At 42.2% G+C, this 18,538-nt stretch overlaps 1 protein-coding gene across 1 annotated transcript in view; it reads left to right on the forward strand.

Moving 5' to 3' along the window:
• The window catches only part of hunk (hormonally up-regulated Neu-associated kinase), a 68,523-nt gene that overhangs the window by 15,398 nt on the left and 34,587 nt on the right, over nt 1-18,538 (forward strand). The window contains exons 3-5 of the mRNA XM_041210694.1: nt 6,718-6,773; nt 7,811-7,946; nt 8,912-9,039. Coding sequence (XP_041066628.1) covers nt 6,718-6,773; nt 7,811-7,946; nt 8,912-9,039 — 320 coding nt within the window. The remainder of the gene's footprint in view (nt 1-6,717; nt 6,774-7,810; nt 7,947-8,911; nt 9,040-18,538) is intronic.

An 18,538-nucleotide genomic window follows, 5' to 3' on the forward strand; every position in this document is an offset into this window, starting at 1 on the left:
ATGTTCTAATTGTGACCTTATAAAACAATCCAATAAGATGTTATCATCATCGAGCATTGCAACCATCACAATGCCTACCCTGAATGCACATTTGCTGAGGGGTTCTGTACTTAACATCAAAAAGACATGCCAATACTTGAAGGTATATCAGCAGAAATACCTTGAAACTGCAGGTGGGATGATGGAAGGGCTTTTAAGTCTATTTTCTGTCAATCCTATTAAAACTGTTCAAAGAAAGTGGAATATAAATGGAGACGTGATAAAGTAAATGTTGAATGCATAGCATAACAAACATCTTTATTCAAACAGTGATCATATTTGGAACAAGCTGCCAAATAAGATAATGGAAGTAAAAACATTTGGGCGTGTTAGATTCATGTTGATAGTGTGATGCTGGTATTGTGATGGGAAAATTTATGAGAGAGATGAGCTTCAATGGACTGATTAGCTTTGTCTTATGACATATTTTCTTCAATGATTTGGAAAATAATTGTGCAAAATGTACATACGAACACACAACTTAGGAGCAGGAGTAGGCCACTCAGCCCTTCAAGCCTGCTCTGCCATTCAATGAGATCATGGCTGATCTGATTGTAACCTCAACTCCACATTCTTCCGATAACTTTTCACCTCCTTGTTTATCAACAATCTATTTAGCTCTGCCTTAAAAATATTCAAAGACTCTGCTTCCACTGCCTTTTCAGGAAGAGAGTTCCAAAGACTCACAACACTCAGAGAAAAAAATGTCTCCTCATCTCTGTCCTAAATGGGCAACCACTTATTTTTAAATAGTGGCACTTCGTACTAGATTGTCCCACAAGAGGAAACATCCTCTGCACATTGATCTTGTCAAGATCCTTCAGGATCTTATATGTTTCAATCAAGTTGCTTCTTACTCTTTAAAACTCCAGCAGATACAAATCCAATCTGTCCAGCCTTTCCTCATAAGACAACCTGCCCAATCCAAGTATTAGTTTAGTAAATATTCTCTGAACTGCTTCGAGCGCACTTACATCCTTCCTTAAATTTGGAGACCAATACTGTACACAGTACTCCAGATGTGGTCTCACCAATATCCTGTATAACTGAAGGATAACCTCCCTATTTTTATATTCAATTACACTTGCAATAAATGATAGCATTCTATTAGCATTCATAGTTACTTGCTGTGCCTGCATACTAGCCTTTTGCAATTCATGCACTCGGACCCCTAGATCCCTCAGCATTTCGGGCCTGTGCAATCTCTCACCATTTAGATAATACATTTCTTTTTTATTTTTCCTGCCAAAATGGAGAATTTCACATTTTCCCAGATCATACTCCATTTTCCAGGTCTTTGCCCACTCATTTAACCTATGTATATCCCTTTATAGCCTTCTTATGTCCTCTTCGCCTCTTACTATCATACCTATATTTGTGTCATCAGCAAATTTAGCAACGATACCTTCAATCTCTTCATCCAAGTCATTCATATAAATTCCAAAAAGCTGAGGCCCCAGCATTGATCCCTAAGGCACACCATTCATTACATCTTGCCAACCAGAAAAAGACCCATTTATGTCTATGTTGCAAAAATAACTTGTCAGATGTTGAAACATGTATCTTTACTTTGTGCATATTTAAACAATTTTGTGTTTTGAGTTAATGATTTCCATTTCACAATTCACAACTTAAAACAGGTTGTAATTTCAGCTCTTTTCATGATTTTCACATTCTAGTGATTATTCAATGTGTCTGCCCTTTCTAAGGGATGTGCTGAAATTGTTTGATTTTTTTAGATGCATAGGGCCACATTTTTGCTAATGAGGTGGAAGCTTGAGTCAGAAAATCTCCCAACTCAACAGATCTATCTTTATATAAATGGCCCTGCCTGTACTATTTTCACTCCAGGGAGGTGGGGTGAGAGCAACAGAAACAGATAGCCAGATATCTGTTTTTCCAGATGGTCTCATTATGAATGCTTGGCTGATTTCCAAGATTCACTAATGGGGTCAGCTCAGCAAGAGTGTGTTTGCACAGGTTGAAGTGGAGTGTTAGCTTTGATTGATTGACATCTTTATGAGGTTGTAATAAGCTATTATTTCTTTAAACTTTTTTTTTCAATGTCCATGCGTTGATTTGGGCAAGATTAACAGGTACTAAGCGGTGTAAAGCTTCTGTTATTGAACCTATAAATGGCAGTGTCTGACTGACACTTTTACAAGGTTATAGAAGCAACAGATCTTTTAAAGCATATTTCCAAATGTTTTTTTTATGAGTATTTCAGGACTTACCATTGTTATTATATGGGTGCATTGGTTCCATACATAATGCATACTGGGTGAGTGGGCATGGAGGATGCAGGGGGCATGGAAGGTGCATAGAAGCATTGAAGGGGCATGGAGGGGGCATGGGGAATATGAAGTTGCATGGGTAAGAGCTTTCAAACTCACCTTTCAAAAGATTCCTGAATTCAGACAATTGTTCATGAATCCTCTGAGGAGCCAGGAACCACGAATACTCGACAAGCTGGTGGACTCCATGAAAATTGCGGGGTTGGGTGCAGGGGAGGGGGCGGTATGAGATGCCTACCCCCACAATGGAGCCAGCAAGATCAGGAGAGCAGGTTGCGAGCCACTACCTGCACCCTAATTCTGTGCTAGTGAAAATTGCTGGCTCCAGGAATGAGGGCGGGAATCCTGGAATTGGGTCCCACCATTTTTAAGGGCCTCTGTAGTCGGCCTAGCTCTGTGAAAATCTGTGCTATAGGGTTAATTGCCTGTTAAATATTTCAAGAAGGATTTGCCACTAAACTAAGCCTTTATGCTACAAAGATATAAATTATCTTTAATTACATTCTCTGAAACTTCATATGGCATTTATTTTAGAAATGTGTTCATAGCCTAGAAAAATGTTATATTTATTGCTTTTAAATCAAAGAAACACACAGAATGTATAAGACCAGGAAATAACACTTTAGTTTCCTTAATTATGGATTGCCTTAGAGGAGGTGTAACGAAGGTTCACTAGATTGATTCCTGGGATGAGGGGATTGTTTTGTGAGGAGGAATTGGACCCATATTCTCTAGAATTTAGAAGAATAAGAGAGGATTGTATTGAAACACATAAATTTCTTAAGGGGCTTGACAAGGTAGATGCTAGGAGGGTATTTCTCTGGCACAGGAATCTAGAACTAGAGGTAACAATTTCAGAATAAGGAGTCATCCATTTAGGACTGAAATGAGAACTTTCTTCATTCAAAGGGTTGTAAATCTTTAGAATTCTCAATTCCACAGGGCTGCAGATGCTTAGCCATTGGCCTGAATTTTTTGGATGGCAAGGTCTTGTTTCCCGCCATCCAAAGAGTCAGCGAGGTCCCCGCTAACTCTAAATGCCCCACAGCAAATTTATGTTTCAACGAGCATTAATTGACTGCTCCTCACTCGGGGGGAAGTCCTGCTTTAGATGGCCAACAGCGCTGCAGTGGACAGAAAAGGAAGTTCACAAAGACGTTGAAGACTAAATCCAGGAACCTGAGGCCCAGGTAAATTCAGGGTGTCCCAGGGTGGGGAGAGTAGGGAATGCCTGGTGGGGCAGGGACGGGGTGTGGGTGTGTGAGGAGGGCAATTGGGATCTCGGGGGATCGGCCTAGGTGAAGAAGGAGGAGGTCCAGAGGCTGTCGGACCTTAAGTTGGTGGGGGTACGTGTGGAGTGCGTGTCTGACTTCAATAGGGGCTTCTGTTGGAGATGCCCCCACCTCCCCCACACCGCACCTTCCCACCCTGGATGTATTTTTGGTGTATTCCGGGCTTCCCCCACGGGGGTTCAATTCTTCCGCCAGCCTGAAGATTCATGCTGGGCAGGAAGCGGCCGTTAAGTGGCCGTTAATTTGCTATTTGAGGGCCTTAATTGGGGCATGGGCGGGCTTCCCGTTTGAGGCCTTGCCCGCCCCAGCATAAAATCGTTGTGTGGGGTGGGAACCTGGAGGGAATCCTGTACCTTCAATTTCATGCTCTGCCCATGGTGGGGGAGCGTAAAATTCAAACCATTGAGTATAATCAGGGCTGAGATTGATAGATTTTTGAACACTAAGGGAATCAAGGGTTTTTTTAATTCATTCATGGGATGTGGACTTCGCTGGCTGGGCCAGCATTTATTTCCCATCCTTAGTTGCCCTTGAGAAGGTGGTGGTGTGCTGCCTTCTTGAACTGCTGCAGCCCATATAAGGACAACACAGAGAGGTGGAGTTAAAGTAGATGATCAGCCAGGACCTTACTGAATGGGAAAGCAGGTTCAAAGTGCCAAATGGCTGCTCCTGCTCCAATTTGTTATGTTCTGATGTTCTAGTATTTTGGTCGGTCTTGTCAATGTATAAATAATCACAGTGCGTGGCCATCACCTTGTTAAAGGCAATTGCTAGTTAAACAAGTGATGGGCATTGATTATCCCATCTGAACTGAATAAAAAGATACAGCTGGAACACTTTGTGTGGAAGCAACTTGGAAGTCAGTAGCACTGAGGAGTCGTCTTGAAAATAAACCAGCTTGAACAAAAGACCAGCCTGGATTAATTATTTCACTGCAACCTCTTATTGTGAATAACACATATGACTGGTTCCATAACTGAGGGATGAATTTTCTGGAGATGGCAGAAGTCTTGCCACAGGCGCCAAGAGCAGGAGGTGATCCTTATTTGGGACATGGGGAGGCATATTGCCAAATGAGAGTCTGTTGCCAAGATCATTGACCAATTAAGGATGGTGGCCCACCCCCACCAAAAATAGCTGGCCCAATCAGAAATTTGGACAATTGAAGCTCATTCTCCACAATGAATGTGCAAAAAAATTACATATAGTTTTGAACAAACCATCATCCTAATGAGCACCATACTGAAGGTTAAATTGAACCTACCAAATGACTATTATTATTGCACTTTCTTGCACAGATGATTCATCTCATTTTGGTCAATGAGAATCCATAACACTATACATACTTTTCTATGTAACTGATAACCTCATATACGGGACAAAAGAATGTCAAATTATTTCCAAGAATCTGATTCATGTTAGGACTTGAAATTACTATATTTAAATTTATTCTGGGATTCCAATCAGAACTTGGAAGTGACACTGGAAGAACCATTTATCACAGTCACAAACCGTACATACCTGCGTTGGTCTAAGGCTGAGGCGCTGCCACACCAGAAAGTTTGCTCTGTGCACTGATTAATTAACGTATTTGCATCAATTCTCTGTTTTCCCTTTTTTAACTAATTGATTAACTTCTTAGTTAAATAGCACACACAGAAATTTGAAGCATACAAATTTAACAGTATATTAAAACCAGCATTTTATTGGAATTTTAACCTAGATCTGCTGCAAACTCTCTGGACTTTCATGTGGTGCACTTAGCCATTAAAAGTACATCAATGATGATTTATTAATTGTTGCCATAAAATAATACGTCAGGGGAAGAGAAAGAAGCTATTTTTCATTTATTTTCAACCAGCAATGCCTAACTTACCAAAAACAAGTCTGACAGCTCCCCAGAGCAACACTCATGTTTAACAGACAATAAACACTTCACCCTGTATTCAACAGCTTCATTCACATTTTGTGAAAGTACTGACCTTGAGTAATTACATATTTTTAGAATAACTTCATTACTTTGACGACAACTCTCTTTAGGTTCCTGAAGTATGGTAATTTTTTTTCCAATAATTTTAGTTCAAAGTTCACAAAATTGTTACAATGCAGAAGGAAGCCATTCGCCCACTGTGTCTGCACCAGTTCTCCGAATGAACAGTTCACCTAGTGCCATTCTCCTGCCTTCTCCCTACAACCCTGTAAATTCTTCCTTTTCAGATAACACTAACTCCCTTTTAAATACTTCAATTAAACCTGCCTCCACCATTCTCTTACTATTCACTGAAAAAGTTTTTCTCCTATCGCTTTTGCTTCTTTTGCCAATTATTATAAACCTGTGCCCTCTTGTTCTTGATCCTTTCAGCAGTGGGAACAGTTTCTCCCTGTCTGCCCTGTCCAGACCCCTCATGATTTTGAATACCTCTATCAGATCTCCTCTCAGCCTTCTTGTCTCCAAGGAAAAGGGTCCCAACTTCTCCAATCTGCCTTCATAACTGAAGTTCCTCATCCCTGGAAACATTCTTGTGAGTCTTTTCTGCATTCTCTCCAAAGCCTTCATGTCCTTCCTTAAGTGTGATGCCCGGAATTGGATGCAATACTCCAGGTGAGGCTGAACTTGTGTACTATACAAGCTCAACATAACCTTCTTGCTCTTGTGCTCTATGCAGCTGTTAATAAAGCCTAGGATACTGTATGCTTTATTAACTGCCCTCTCAACTTGTCCTGCCACCTTCAATGAGTTATGCACATACACACCTAGGTCGCTTTGCTCCTGCATCCCCTTTAGAGTTGTACCCTTTATTTTATATTGTCTCTCCGTGTTCTTCCTACAGAAATGAATCACATCACATTTCTCCACATTGAACTTCATTGATCACCTGTTCCACCAGCTTGTCTATGTCTTTTGAAGTTCTAAATTATCCTCCTCAAAGTTCACAATACTTCCAAGTTTCGTATCACACACAAGCTTTGAATTTGTGCCCTGTACACCAAGGTGTAGGTCATTAATATTAGTATAAGATAATATAGCTATTTCCATGTTCCGCTGTAACAGGCTTTCTGAATGAGTTCTTGAGTTTCGTTTTGTTTTGCAGGGATCTGAAGATTGAAAACCTTTTACTGGATGAAAAGAACAATATAAAATTAATAGGTACACTGTCAACAAATGTTCCGAGCTGGGAGGGGATAGATCCTTTTTCAATTTGACGGGGTAGCTGTTTCACTTCAAAGGAAAGTTGGAAGGGAATACTGTCCTGTGAAGTTAGAAAGATTGAGAGGAGTTAAACAAAAATTAGAACATTGTTCTAGGAGAGGTTCAGTGGCGCAAGTTGAAATTGGAAAGCAACAATTGGGAAGAGTTGAGAGGGAAAACCTTAAATACTAGAAATATGAAATGAGATCAGAATACTAAAAACCTTGGCAGGTCAGTTAGTATTTGACAAAGAAGAGGTACATTAATGTTTTGGGTGGGACTGTTGTCTTGAAGAGAGGTTCACACCCAAAATGTTAACCTGAATTTTCTCTTTGAGATTTTGATCAACCTGCTGTGTATTTCAGCATTTTTGTTTTTCTAAATTTACATTGTGAAATTTGTTCAGGGAAAAAGACCAGAATTCTTGAGATTAATGAATGGTGAATTGGATACTAGCAATGAGAGGTGAACTATTGGTTCTGGATGCAATTTGTAACGACATAACAACATTAACAGTACTTCAAACGCCATTCATTCTGGGAAGCGTTTGAGAAGTTTTGACCTTAAGAAGTTATATAAGCGCATGTTTTACAATTAATTCTGAAAGAGAAATTTTACGAAAGAGTAATGTTAAATTTTAGCAATATGGTCTACTGCTGCTAATTCAAAGTACTTTGGAATTAATGCAATTGTTTTTTTCAAACTTATGAATTTTTTTCAAATTCAAAGTCATATTTCTGCAGGGGAACAACATCTTTAAATAAATACAAATAGATTATAGGATGAAACAGAAATCTTGTTGAACATAGAATTTGACTACTTAATTTTAGTAGGAAGTTTATAATGACTGATTCTTAATATAAGAGGCTATAAACTGGCAAGACTGAGAAAATGAAATTTTTTGCATTTGATCTGTGTATACTAAATCATAGTATTGTGAGACTGATTATACAAGCCCACCTTCATCTTGATCTCCCTTCCCTTCAATTCACCAGATTTCGGATTGAGTAACTGTGCTGGTATTTTGGGTTATTCTGATCCTTTCAGTACTCAGTGCGGGAGTCCGGCCTACGCAGCTCCAGAGCTTTTAGCGTGCAAGAAATATGGTCCCAAAGTGGATATTTGGTCAATGTAAGTGCTTTACTAATTTTGCAACTAGGTTTAAATAATATTCATTCAGTGAAAACAAACATCTGCAGCTTTATTGTCTTATCTTGCTCTTTAGAAATATTGTATCTCTATGCTGATTAAGGGTTTGAACGCTTATTTTGCATTCACAGTTTCACTGCATTAGTAGCAGGATCAGGAACATAAGAACATAGGACCAGGAGTAGGCCATGATATTTTTTCCAGACAGATACATTTGCTGTTATTTTTTGAAGCGCAATGTTTCCCATATCATGTTTTGCAGAGGGGATACAGTTAAAACTGTCCCAGCTCAATTTACATGGCATTCCTAATGATCAACTTCAGTTCCCAAAGATGGGGGATTTTTTTATTTCAAGGAACGGCGGAATTACACACAAGATCACTGGAGATAGGAGCAGGAGTAGACCATATGGCCCATTGAGCCTGCTCCTCCATTTATTACAATCATGGCAAATTTTAGGCTTCAACTTCACTTTCCTGCCCACTTCCCATACCCCTTAATTCCCTGAAAGACCAAAGATCTGTCTATCCAAGCCTTAAATATAGCCAACAACCCTCTGGGTAGAGAATCCCAATGATAACCCTAAGAGTGAAGAATTTTCTCCTCTTCTCAGTCCTAAATGATCAACCCCTTATCCTGAGACTGTGGCCCCGTGTTCAAGATTCCCGAGCATGTGGAATCAACCTCTCAGGATCTTGTATGTTTCAATGAGAGCACCTCTCATTCTTCTAAACTCCAGAGAATTAATAACGCCTGGGCTATGTTCATGTGCCTGGTTGTTGTAGTTCATCTGCAGATTTGCAACTAATGTGAGCTCTCAGTGCAGCATAGATCAGGGAAGGTGGTGGGACATGGGGTGGGGGCAGGGTAGGGCAGAGGGAAGGGAGTAAAAGATCTATCAGCTTGATAATGGCACATGTGCTAAAACTTTAATTTTGCTTTTTAGTGGTGTGAATACATATGCGATGCTGACTGGCACTTTACCATTCACGGTGGAGCCATTCAGCCTCAGAGCTTTGCATCAGAAAATGGTGGATAAAGACCTTAATCCCCTACCTGTCCATCTCTCATCAGGTAATAACAGATCAAGGATTTTATTACATAATAGCAGATTATGCAGCTCTTCGATATGCGTTACTAAGGGATTAGTCGCCTTAACATTTTTAAAGGGAAATCTCAGCTAGGAAGTCCAGTTGCCAATTTTAGTTTCATTTGTGTTCAATCTATATAAGTTTAATGTACATACCTGATCTCAGTGTATACGCAATATATTTGAAAAGTTTCTGTATTTGTCAGTATATGCTTTATCAGCATTTGTGTATGTATTTTTTGGACTTCAATTATAATTCTTCCAAGTGCCATTTTAATGCAAGTGCTTCTGGGAATGATTTATCCAGTTAGCAGTGGATAAATCCTGCTATCCAGGATTTATAAGGGGGTGAGCAGTCAGCTTGAAGCCAGGACTCCAGCAATGGGACTCTGGACTAATATGGAGAGGAGAGCGGAGGCTCGGCTGGAATGGCTTAAGGCAAATCTTGCAAAAAAATAAAAGGATCATCCAGAATAATGACAACATGTTCTTCATTTAAGTATTAGATGAAAAAATGCAACAATTTTCTCCTATCCTCTCCCCTCCTGTGTTGACGACATTGCCTTCTTGCTGGGATAAGATATGCAAACACCAGTATCTGCTTTCAGTGGTCATTAAGCCTTGAATTTGTGTTGACAATCAACTTAACTAGGGGTGAATTTCAACCAAGCTCAGTTTTGTCCTTACCTGGCGTTCACACACACATACTTTCAGAATGGGTCACTGGATAGTGACCATAAGCAGATACACTGACTAATTTACTTCTCCCTCATGCAAGGGGACTGAGGCCAATTGTAGAACTCCCACCTATTGCATGGCATAAGGTCAGGCAACTATTCACAGACTGGAGATGAACTAGTCACCTACCAAGCTTGAGTGGCTCAACTACTCACCAGATATACCCGTCGAACCATTAGGGGAGCAAATGTAGTATTTTTAATAGGAAATAGCCTAACTCACTGAGTCATGATTAAACTGCATTTCTTATATTTGTTCATGGGATATGCATATCACTGGCAAGGCCAGCATTTATTGCCAATCCTTAATTGCCCTTGAGAAAATGGTCACAGCATTTGAGATCAATCATGGACTAACCATCATAGTAGTTATGGTGTCAATTATGCAGCAGGCTAATGTGAATCAATTGAACAATTTGTGAAGAATAGGTAAGCTGACACTCTTTCATTGCTTGCTTGGAACATATTTTCTGAGGAATATAAATGTAGTGGATCAGAAGTTGAAACTCAGTTACATAAATTCAGTGATTTTCAGCACGTGGAACTCTCATATCAAGCATCTCACAATTTAAAATAATTTAATAACGTCTTAGGGCAATGTAAGAGCACCATTTCCAAGACAGATTGAATCCAGACACACGTAAACACCAGAAAAGAAACAGAACCCGGACAAATCCCAGGACCACTTTTTTTGCATGTTGCAGGGGATCTTGTTCTCCATCACTGTTCATTTTGACTTTGAACATGTTTTAGTCAAGGGTGGTCATTAGGCCATAAGATGTGAGAGCAGAAGTAGGCACTAACCTTTCAATGAGGCCCACAATCTGAGCAGTAACTTGCTTGAGAGCCATTTTCACAGATCGATTATAAACCACCTCTGCAGACCTATATTACTACAGTTTGATTTTTAAACACAATTTAGCCGATTTTAACTCTGTTTGAGTTGATAGGTTTATGTGGATGCGTTTTGAATGGATTAAAATCAGGCCAATTTCCAATATGCCAATGGCAGGCAGTGAAGAGCGGGAGAGATTCCTGGTCAGCCATGGGACAGAAAGAACCTTTTGCGTCACTATCCATAGTTCCAGGCTGCAACATGCATGTAAAAATAAAGTGCATATTGCCACAACAACTTGGACTCCCAGTATAAACTAATGCATCACCACCAACACGGATATAAGATCAGCCCTACTAACACATGAAGCAGCAGGCCTGCAGAAAGTCACAGATGAAGATATAGAATCATAGAGTAGTTATAGCACAGAAGGAGCCCATTCGGCCTGTCGTGTCCATGCTGTCTCTCTGTAAGAGCAACTTACTTAGTCTCACTCTCCTGCCTTTTCCCCATGGCCCTGCAATATTTTTCTTTTCAGATAATTACCCAATGCTCTTTTGAAGCCCTTAATTGAATCTGCTTTCACCAGACTCTCAGGCAGTGCATTCCAGATCCTAATGACTCGCTGCATTAAAAGGTTTTTCCTCATGTTTAGTTGCTTCTTTTGCCAAGCACCTTAAATCAGTATCCTCTAGTTCTCAATCCTTCTGTCAATGCAAACAGTTTCCACCCCTCTTCTTTCTATACCCTACATGATTGTGAATACGTCTATTAAGCCTCCTCTCAATCTTCTCTTCTCCAAAGAGAACAGTCTCAGCTTCTCCAATCTATCCACGTAAGTGAAGTTCCTCATCCTTGGAATCATTCTCATAAATCTTTTCTAGATCTCTTCTAATGCCTTCACATCTTTCCTAAAACGTAGTGCCTAGAGCTTGGTGCAATAGTCCAGTTGAGGCTGACCCAGTGGTTTATATGGGTTTATCATATCTCCCTTCCTTTTGTACTCTGTGCCTCCATTTATAAAGGCTAGGATCCCGTATGCTTTATTAACAACTCTCTCAACCTGCCCTTCCTCCTTCAATGATGTGTGCACATATACACCCAGCTCTCTTTGCTCCTACACCCTTTAGAATTGTACCTGGTAATCTGATGTGTCATATACCTTTAAGAAGAATGTTACAATGGAAGATCACATGACCTTAGTATCCAAGAGCAGAGTCGTGCAGTCTACCTCAGTTTGTAGTTGGAGTCTGTAATGTAGAGACAGGGTTTGAGTTATAAGCACACAAGTGTAGCTGTTGGGTTCCTTTGTAAATAAATAGAATGTGTTCTACCTAAGAACTGTCTGCTGATCTACTCTGTCTACGGTACCAACTTGGCCATCCCAAAACAAGCGTGCAACATGGGTCCATAAGTCCAACCAGACAAGTGACTAGGATTCAACATTAACCTTTATTTTATATTGTTCCTCTTTGTTGTCAATCCACTGCTTCAACACCTGGGGCAGAAATTTTTGCTTGGTGGGCGGGTGGGCGTGCGCCCAACCTGCTCGAGTGTGAAATGACGCGCGTTGACGTCGGCCGAGCACGCCAAAGCCAACGTGCAGTCACATGATAGTTTGGCCAGCGGGTGCGCACTGGAGCCAGCAGTGCACCCGCCGACAATTGAAAGGACTGTTAAGGCTGTTACGTAAACAATTAACCTAATGGTTGGCGGGCAGACGAAAAGACCAAGTGGCCTTTGCATTTTTTTTTGGAAACCTCATCACGGACAGAGTCACATAAGGGGACATGTTTTATTATATTTTTAGCTTTTTATATCTCGTCATCCCCCTGAGACATCTCTGTGCCTCACGGAGATTATGCAACGCTCACTCGCTCGCCAAGGGCAAAATTCTGCCCCTGTTATAGTAATGCAAAGTAATATTTTTCAATGATGGCTATTTTTCTTTCTATTCTTGCCAATAGAAAAATGAAGTGAAGTGAAAGTCACCTTAGTCCCAGAGGACCATAGGCTGCTTTCTCACTAGAGAGAGATGACTGGTGGTGAGTTTAACCTGAGGGCCACCACACCTCAAACGATCGGTGAGGTTGGGAAGGCGGGGCCTTCATGGATGACCTCAGCCGGTACAGAAATTGAACCCACACTGTTGGCATCACTCACTAGCCATCCAGCCAACTTAGCTAACTGACCCCCAACCTGATTTAATATTTCCCCACCTTTTCATTATCCATTTAAAAACATCTTTTGTCCCAGGGGTTGTGCAGCTCACTTTAATAACTCTGGTTTGGCCTCACCTGAGTATTGTGTCCAGCTCACGATAGTCCAGTGCTGCTGTTGTGTTGGCTATAAAAAAGCGCATGGCTATGAGGAGAGCTTTTCCTTATCTTAACATTAAAATACAGCCCAGAAGGAGGTCGTACATGTGTAGGATTGCCACCAGCTCTTTTGATTGGCTTGAGTGAAATTGTGTGGTCGCCATCGGGGGAGATTTCACCAATGAGCAAAGATTTCCCATATTTGTTCTTGCCACCAAAAATTGTAAAGACGTTTTTCTTATTACAATTTTGCTGGTCATGGTGAGCAAAGGATGTCTTTTCACTGTGTTTACAATTCACCAACACATAGTGATCAGAGAAAATGTGTGCGAAACCTTGGCTGCCAACCAAGGTTCTACCACTCTGACATAAATCATTAAAACCCATGTGCCCCACATCCATCGTTACCAGAACAATTCCAAAATTGAATGTTGAAATAGCGCAACAAAATTTCATCCAATGCTATGAAATTCATTCCAATTAGTTGGCCTCATTTTATGGTCGGTGAGATATGTCAGATGCTATCACTTTCAACAACTGATACACCGTGGAACCTACTGGAGCACTGTCGTAATGAGTCATGTCAAGCCTGACTATAAATAATATGATCCCACTATGTCTGGGGACTGTTTTAAATTTATGTCACTTTAGTTTCTCATTTTGTTAAACAAAGCAAAGTGGATCCAGACATAGAGTAATAGTCCTTGTCAAACTGTTATTTTTTTTAAAAGAGGCCATAATGTATGACATATGTTACAGATTTTTCCATTTTATCTTGTAGGGATTTTGCTATGTTTTAGAAATGTAACTGCGAACAAGGAACAAAGTACAAGTTGTCATAACAAATTTTGAAAGCTGATGTTTTTAATGTTTTACTTCAGCTGTGGCTGTAATTTTTTTAAGATGGCAGTCTGTTAGTACAACTAGTTTTTTTATTCTCTGCACTAGTAGACTCCCATGATACCCCAACTGAATTCAGCTATTTCCCAATACGTGTGTGGAATTTAAAGGCCCCCCCCCAAACCCAACTCAAGGCGGGTTTGGAGGTGGGGGAAGGGCATTTAATCGGGTGGGAGGGGACTGAGTGGGGACCCCGTCACCTTTCTGCCTCTGCTCCAATTGAATCCAGGCAGCAAAGCATGTGGACGGCCTTCCTACCTCGCCGCTAATTGAGGCCCTGAAGTGGGTAATTAATGGGTATTCAACCAGCAACAGGCAGGGCAGTCAGCATGCAGGAAGCCTGCTGCAGGCTCGCAGGATGGGACCCTTGTTGTCAGGCACTCAGTGCCTGATTGAAGGACCTAGCACTGGGAAGGGGTGGCTAGCTGAGAGCCATCACCATGACTTTGCTGCTACCCCAACTCCCCCATACCTTCCCAGCTCCTGTCACCCCCACCCCATGACCCCCATCCATCCCTCATTCACCTGTGACCTGGGTCCCTTACTGATCCTGGGACTCTGTTGCATTATTGGCAGCAACCAGTGGCGCTGCCTGCAATGAAGAGCTGCTGGTCTCTGATTGGCTGACATCCCTCAGGGGGCTGGATTTACACCCTGGATCCCGGGCACAATTAATGTGGCGGGTCTTCCCCAGAGGAGGCAATGTGAGGCTCTCACTGAGTCACCAGCCAGCAGCCGAGACCCCCATCACCTGGATTAAATTTCTGTCCATGAATTTTACGTATTCGAGGAGTCAGATACATATAGGACACTGCATAAGCCTCTCCTCTTCAACATCTCAGTGAAGAAAATGCCTTTCTGTTTTCGTAACCCAGGTTTCTCTTTGCCATCCCTAATCACCAAGTAAAAGGAAAATGGAGTGGAGGCAGAGAGAGAAACATGTGAAAGTATTTTCCCGTACAGTGAACTCCCCCTTTAACAAAGTGGTACTCTTAAGAGATTTTTTTTTTAATGCTACCAACAAAAAGATACTAAAATATTCTTCTTATAAATATGCTAAGGAAGCTGTGGCAGAGCAGAGCGCCTGGCATTCTGACAATGCCACTCTACCCATGCTATTAATTTCGTTATGGTTGAAGGCACTGTGGTGGCCCAGTGCGTTGGAGTACAGTGTGGCTTTGGCATCAGCAGAGTGGTGAGGTGCATATTTCCATCCCTGCCACATCAATTTCCTGAAGTTACTATGGGGGAGCTGGGTCTTACTGAGCAGGAGTTCATGTCATGCCCAGTGAAGGCATGTCCTACTCATAAGTTTAAATATGGACTCTGTGTTTGTACAGAAGTTTCTGAAACTGTCTTTTATTTAAAATGGATACTGATAAACTGTTAAGATGGCTGCCAAGAGTGAGGTGACCTTTGCAACTTCAACACAAAATATCTCAAGCTTCCGGAAAGTTCTGAATTGAATAACTGTGGGTGGGCGCCTCCCACTGGAATGGACGTATCTAGATATCAGCCCCCTGTGGAATCCATGCCTGCCATTGTTCAAAGCTTACTCAAAACACAATCAATGTACTCCAAGGCCTGAATTTTCACTTCTGAGTTGGGAGCACAGAGTCTGGACGATTTCCAACTACGCAAACCCAAACTGGGAATGAGTACCCCAGAGGTTCAGATTTTCGGTCTGTGGTCAGGGAGAGTGTGCTGGGGGGGAGGTGAAAATGGGAGACATGGCAATCCCAGAAAGAGTTCAGAGGCTGCTGGGTGCAGAGACTGGCGAAATGCTTTGTTGGAGGTATGAAGAAATGAATAAAACAAAAAAAAGCCCTCCAGCCCTCACCCGTCACACCCCTCACCTCCCCCACACCCTCCATGCCAACCCATGCCACCTCTTGGCCCTCACCCACCACCCATGGCCCCTCATACCCTCTGATGGTTTGATACAAAATATGCTCCCCCAATCACCCCAAAAGCCATTTATAGCCCCTATGCCAAATTATGCCCCTCTACCCCCCACCTCTGGCCCTTTATGTCTCCGATACCAATTTAGTGCCAACACATACCAACCCATGTTCCCCACCCACCGCCCTTTGCCCTTATACCTACCATGTTAATTCACCAAGTATCCACTGTGGGCAAACTTCAGGAGCCAGGCTGAGATTAAATGAAGTTCTTAAGTGGCGGAATTCTCCCATCTCACCCGCGGCGGGCTTCATGGTGGACGGGAGCGGAGAATTTAGCGAGAAGCCAAAAACTGGAAACCCACTAGCGTAAAACTAGTTTTCAGTTTTCCCAATGGCAGGTCAACGTCGGGTCGGGTATCCTGCTGAGCAGTGGCGTGAACGCCATTTGCATTCATTACGATCACATGAACGTTCATTAAGTTAGCTATTCGCCGGAATTACGTGCCACCTTTCAATCATGCCAGTCTGAATCCTGTTTGAAAAAGGTGGCATGCAGCAGTCAGACCTCACTTTGCTCACTTTGAGGTGAGTCCACCTTCCATTGCGCCCCGCCGGTCTTGTTGTGATGCCAGTGGAACACCACACTGCTGAGCTGCAGGGCGGGTCTGCTCCTGGTGGTTGCCTCTGTAGTCTCAACGACAGCACTGTGCAGCAGCACTCAGGCAGGTCTCAGCTTTCAGACAATGACCAGCACTGCGACCTGGGGTGGTGGTGGGTGTGTAAGGGTAGTCTGCTCAGACTACTCCTACGCACCCACCACCCCCACCCCAGCAGACCTGACCACTCTGCTGATGCCAAACACATGCTGCTACACCATTGCACTGGTCATGGAATAAAAGAGGCAGTAGCAATGTGGATACAAAATTGGCTCAAGGATAAGAAACAAAGAGTAATGGTTAATGGGTATTTTTCAGGCTGGAGGAAGTTTTGTAGTGGAGTTCCCCAGGGGTTAGTATTGGGACCCTTGCTTTTCCTGATATATATATAAATGATTAGACCTTGGTGTGCAGGGGACAATTTCAAAGTTTGTGGATGACACAAAATTTGGGAAAATTGTAATCTTTGAGGAGGACAGTGTAGAACTTCAAAAGGACATTGAGACATTGGTGGAGTGGACAAATAGGTGGCAGATGAAGTTCACTGCGGAGAAGTGAGATAATATACTTTGGAACAAAGAACATGGAGAGACAGCATAAAATAAAGAATACAATTCTAAAGGAGCAGAGAGACCTGGGTGTGTATGTACATACATTATTAAAGGTGGCAGGACAGGTAGAGAGAGCTGTTTCTAAAGCATACAGTATTCTAGGCTTCATTAATAGGGCCATAGGGTACCAAGAGCAGGGGGGTTATGATGAACTTATTTAAGACACTGGTTAGACCTTGGATGGCATATTAAGCACATTTCTGTGAACGCATTGTAGAGAGTGCAGAGGTTTACAAGAATGGTTCCAGAGATGAGACACTTCAGTTATGAGGAAAGGCTGGAGAAGATGGGACTTTTCCTTGGAGAGGAGAAGGCTAAGAGGAGACTTGATTGAAGTTTTCAAAATCATGAGGGGCCTGGACAGAGTAAATAGGAAGAAACTGTTCCTGTTCGTAAACAGATCAAGAACCAGAGAGCACAGTTTTAAAGTGTTTTGCAGAAGAAGCAAATGCAAGGTGAGAAAAAACTTTTTCACACAGTGAGTAGTTAGGATTTGGAATGCAATGCCTGGTAGTGTGGTGGAGGCAGATTCAACTGAGGCATTCAAGAGGACCTTGGATGATTTTTTAAAAAGAAACAATATGCAGGGTTATGGGGAAAAGGCAGCAAAATGGCACTAAGTTAAAATGTTCAGAGAGCCGGTGCAGACACGATGGGCCGAATAGTCTCCTTCTGCACTGTAACAATTCTGTGATTCTGTGAGTAGAGCAGACCATTGGGATTCTGAAGATGTGCTTGAGCTGTTTGGACCGCTCAGGTGGCACGCTACAATAGTCCTGATCGGGTTTCACGCATCATTGCAGTGGGTTGCGCCCTTCACAACCTCACACTGCAAAGAGGTGATCCCTAGCCAGAGGGTGAAATGGAGGGGGATGAGAGCTCTTCGAAGGATGAAGAGTATGAGGCCCAGGAGCCTCAAGAGAATGATGAGGGTCAGTTTGAAGGCAGTGATGCCATTGAGGAATCAAGGCGTGCCCATGACACTTTAATCACTGCCAGATTGCAGGAGGAGTAAAGTGAAGGCAGGGGGAGATGGTTATGGTTATATTCATTGATAGACAAATGTTGGCCAAGATATTTGAGAGAAACCACTATTTTTCTTCAAAATAGTGCCATGGGATCTTTTACAACCACCTGAGACAGTAGATAAGGCAGCAGTTCAACATCTCATCCAAAAGACAGCACCTCTGACAGTGCAGCATTCCTACAGTACTGCAATGCCAGCCTAGATTTTCTGCTCATGTCCCTGGAGTGGGCTTGAATTCACAACCTACTGATTCAGAGACATGAATGCTGAGCCACAACTGACACCTAAGGGAATGCCATCTGGCTGAATCCATAAGAAGAGAGTTCAGTAGGTACACCTAGTCCATGGCCTGTGTTATCCAACACATTGAAGGTGAATAAGTCATTGATTTGTGGAAAAGGGGAGCAGCACAGGTAAGTCAAATCTTGCCCATACCCAATGTCCACACAAGCATTTTTCCACAAAGGTCACTAGATGGAACTCTGATGGACTTTC

Source organism: Carcharodon carcharias, chromosome 18 (assembly GCF_017639515.1).
Source record: "Carcharodon carcharias isolate sCarCar2 chromosome 18, sCarCar2.pri, whole genome shotgun sequence".
Classification (NCBI taxonomy): domain Eukaryota; kingdom Metazoa; phylum Chordata; class Chondrichthyes; order Lamniformes; family Lamnidae; genus Carcharodon; species Carcharodon carcharias.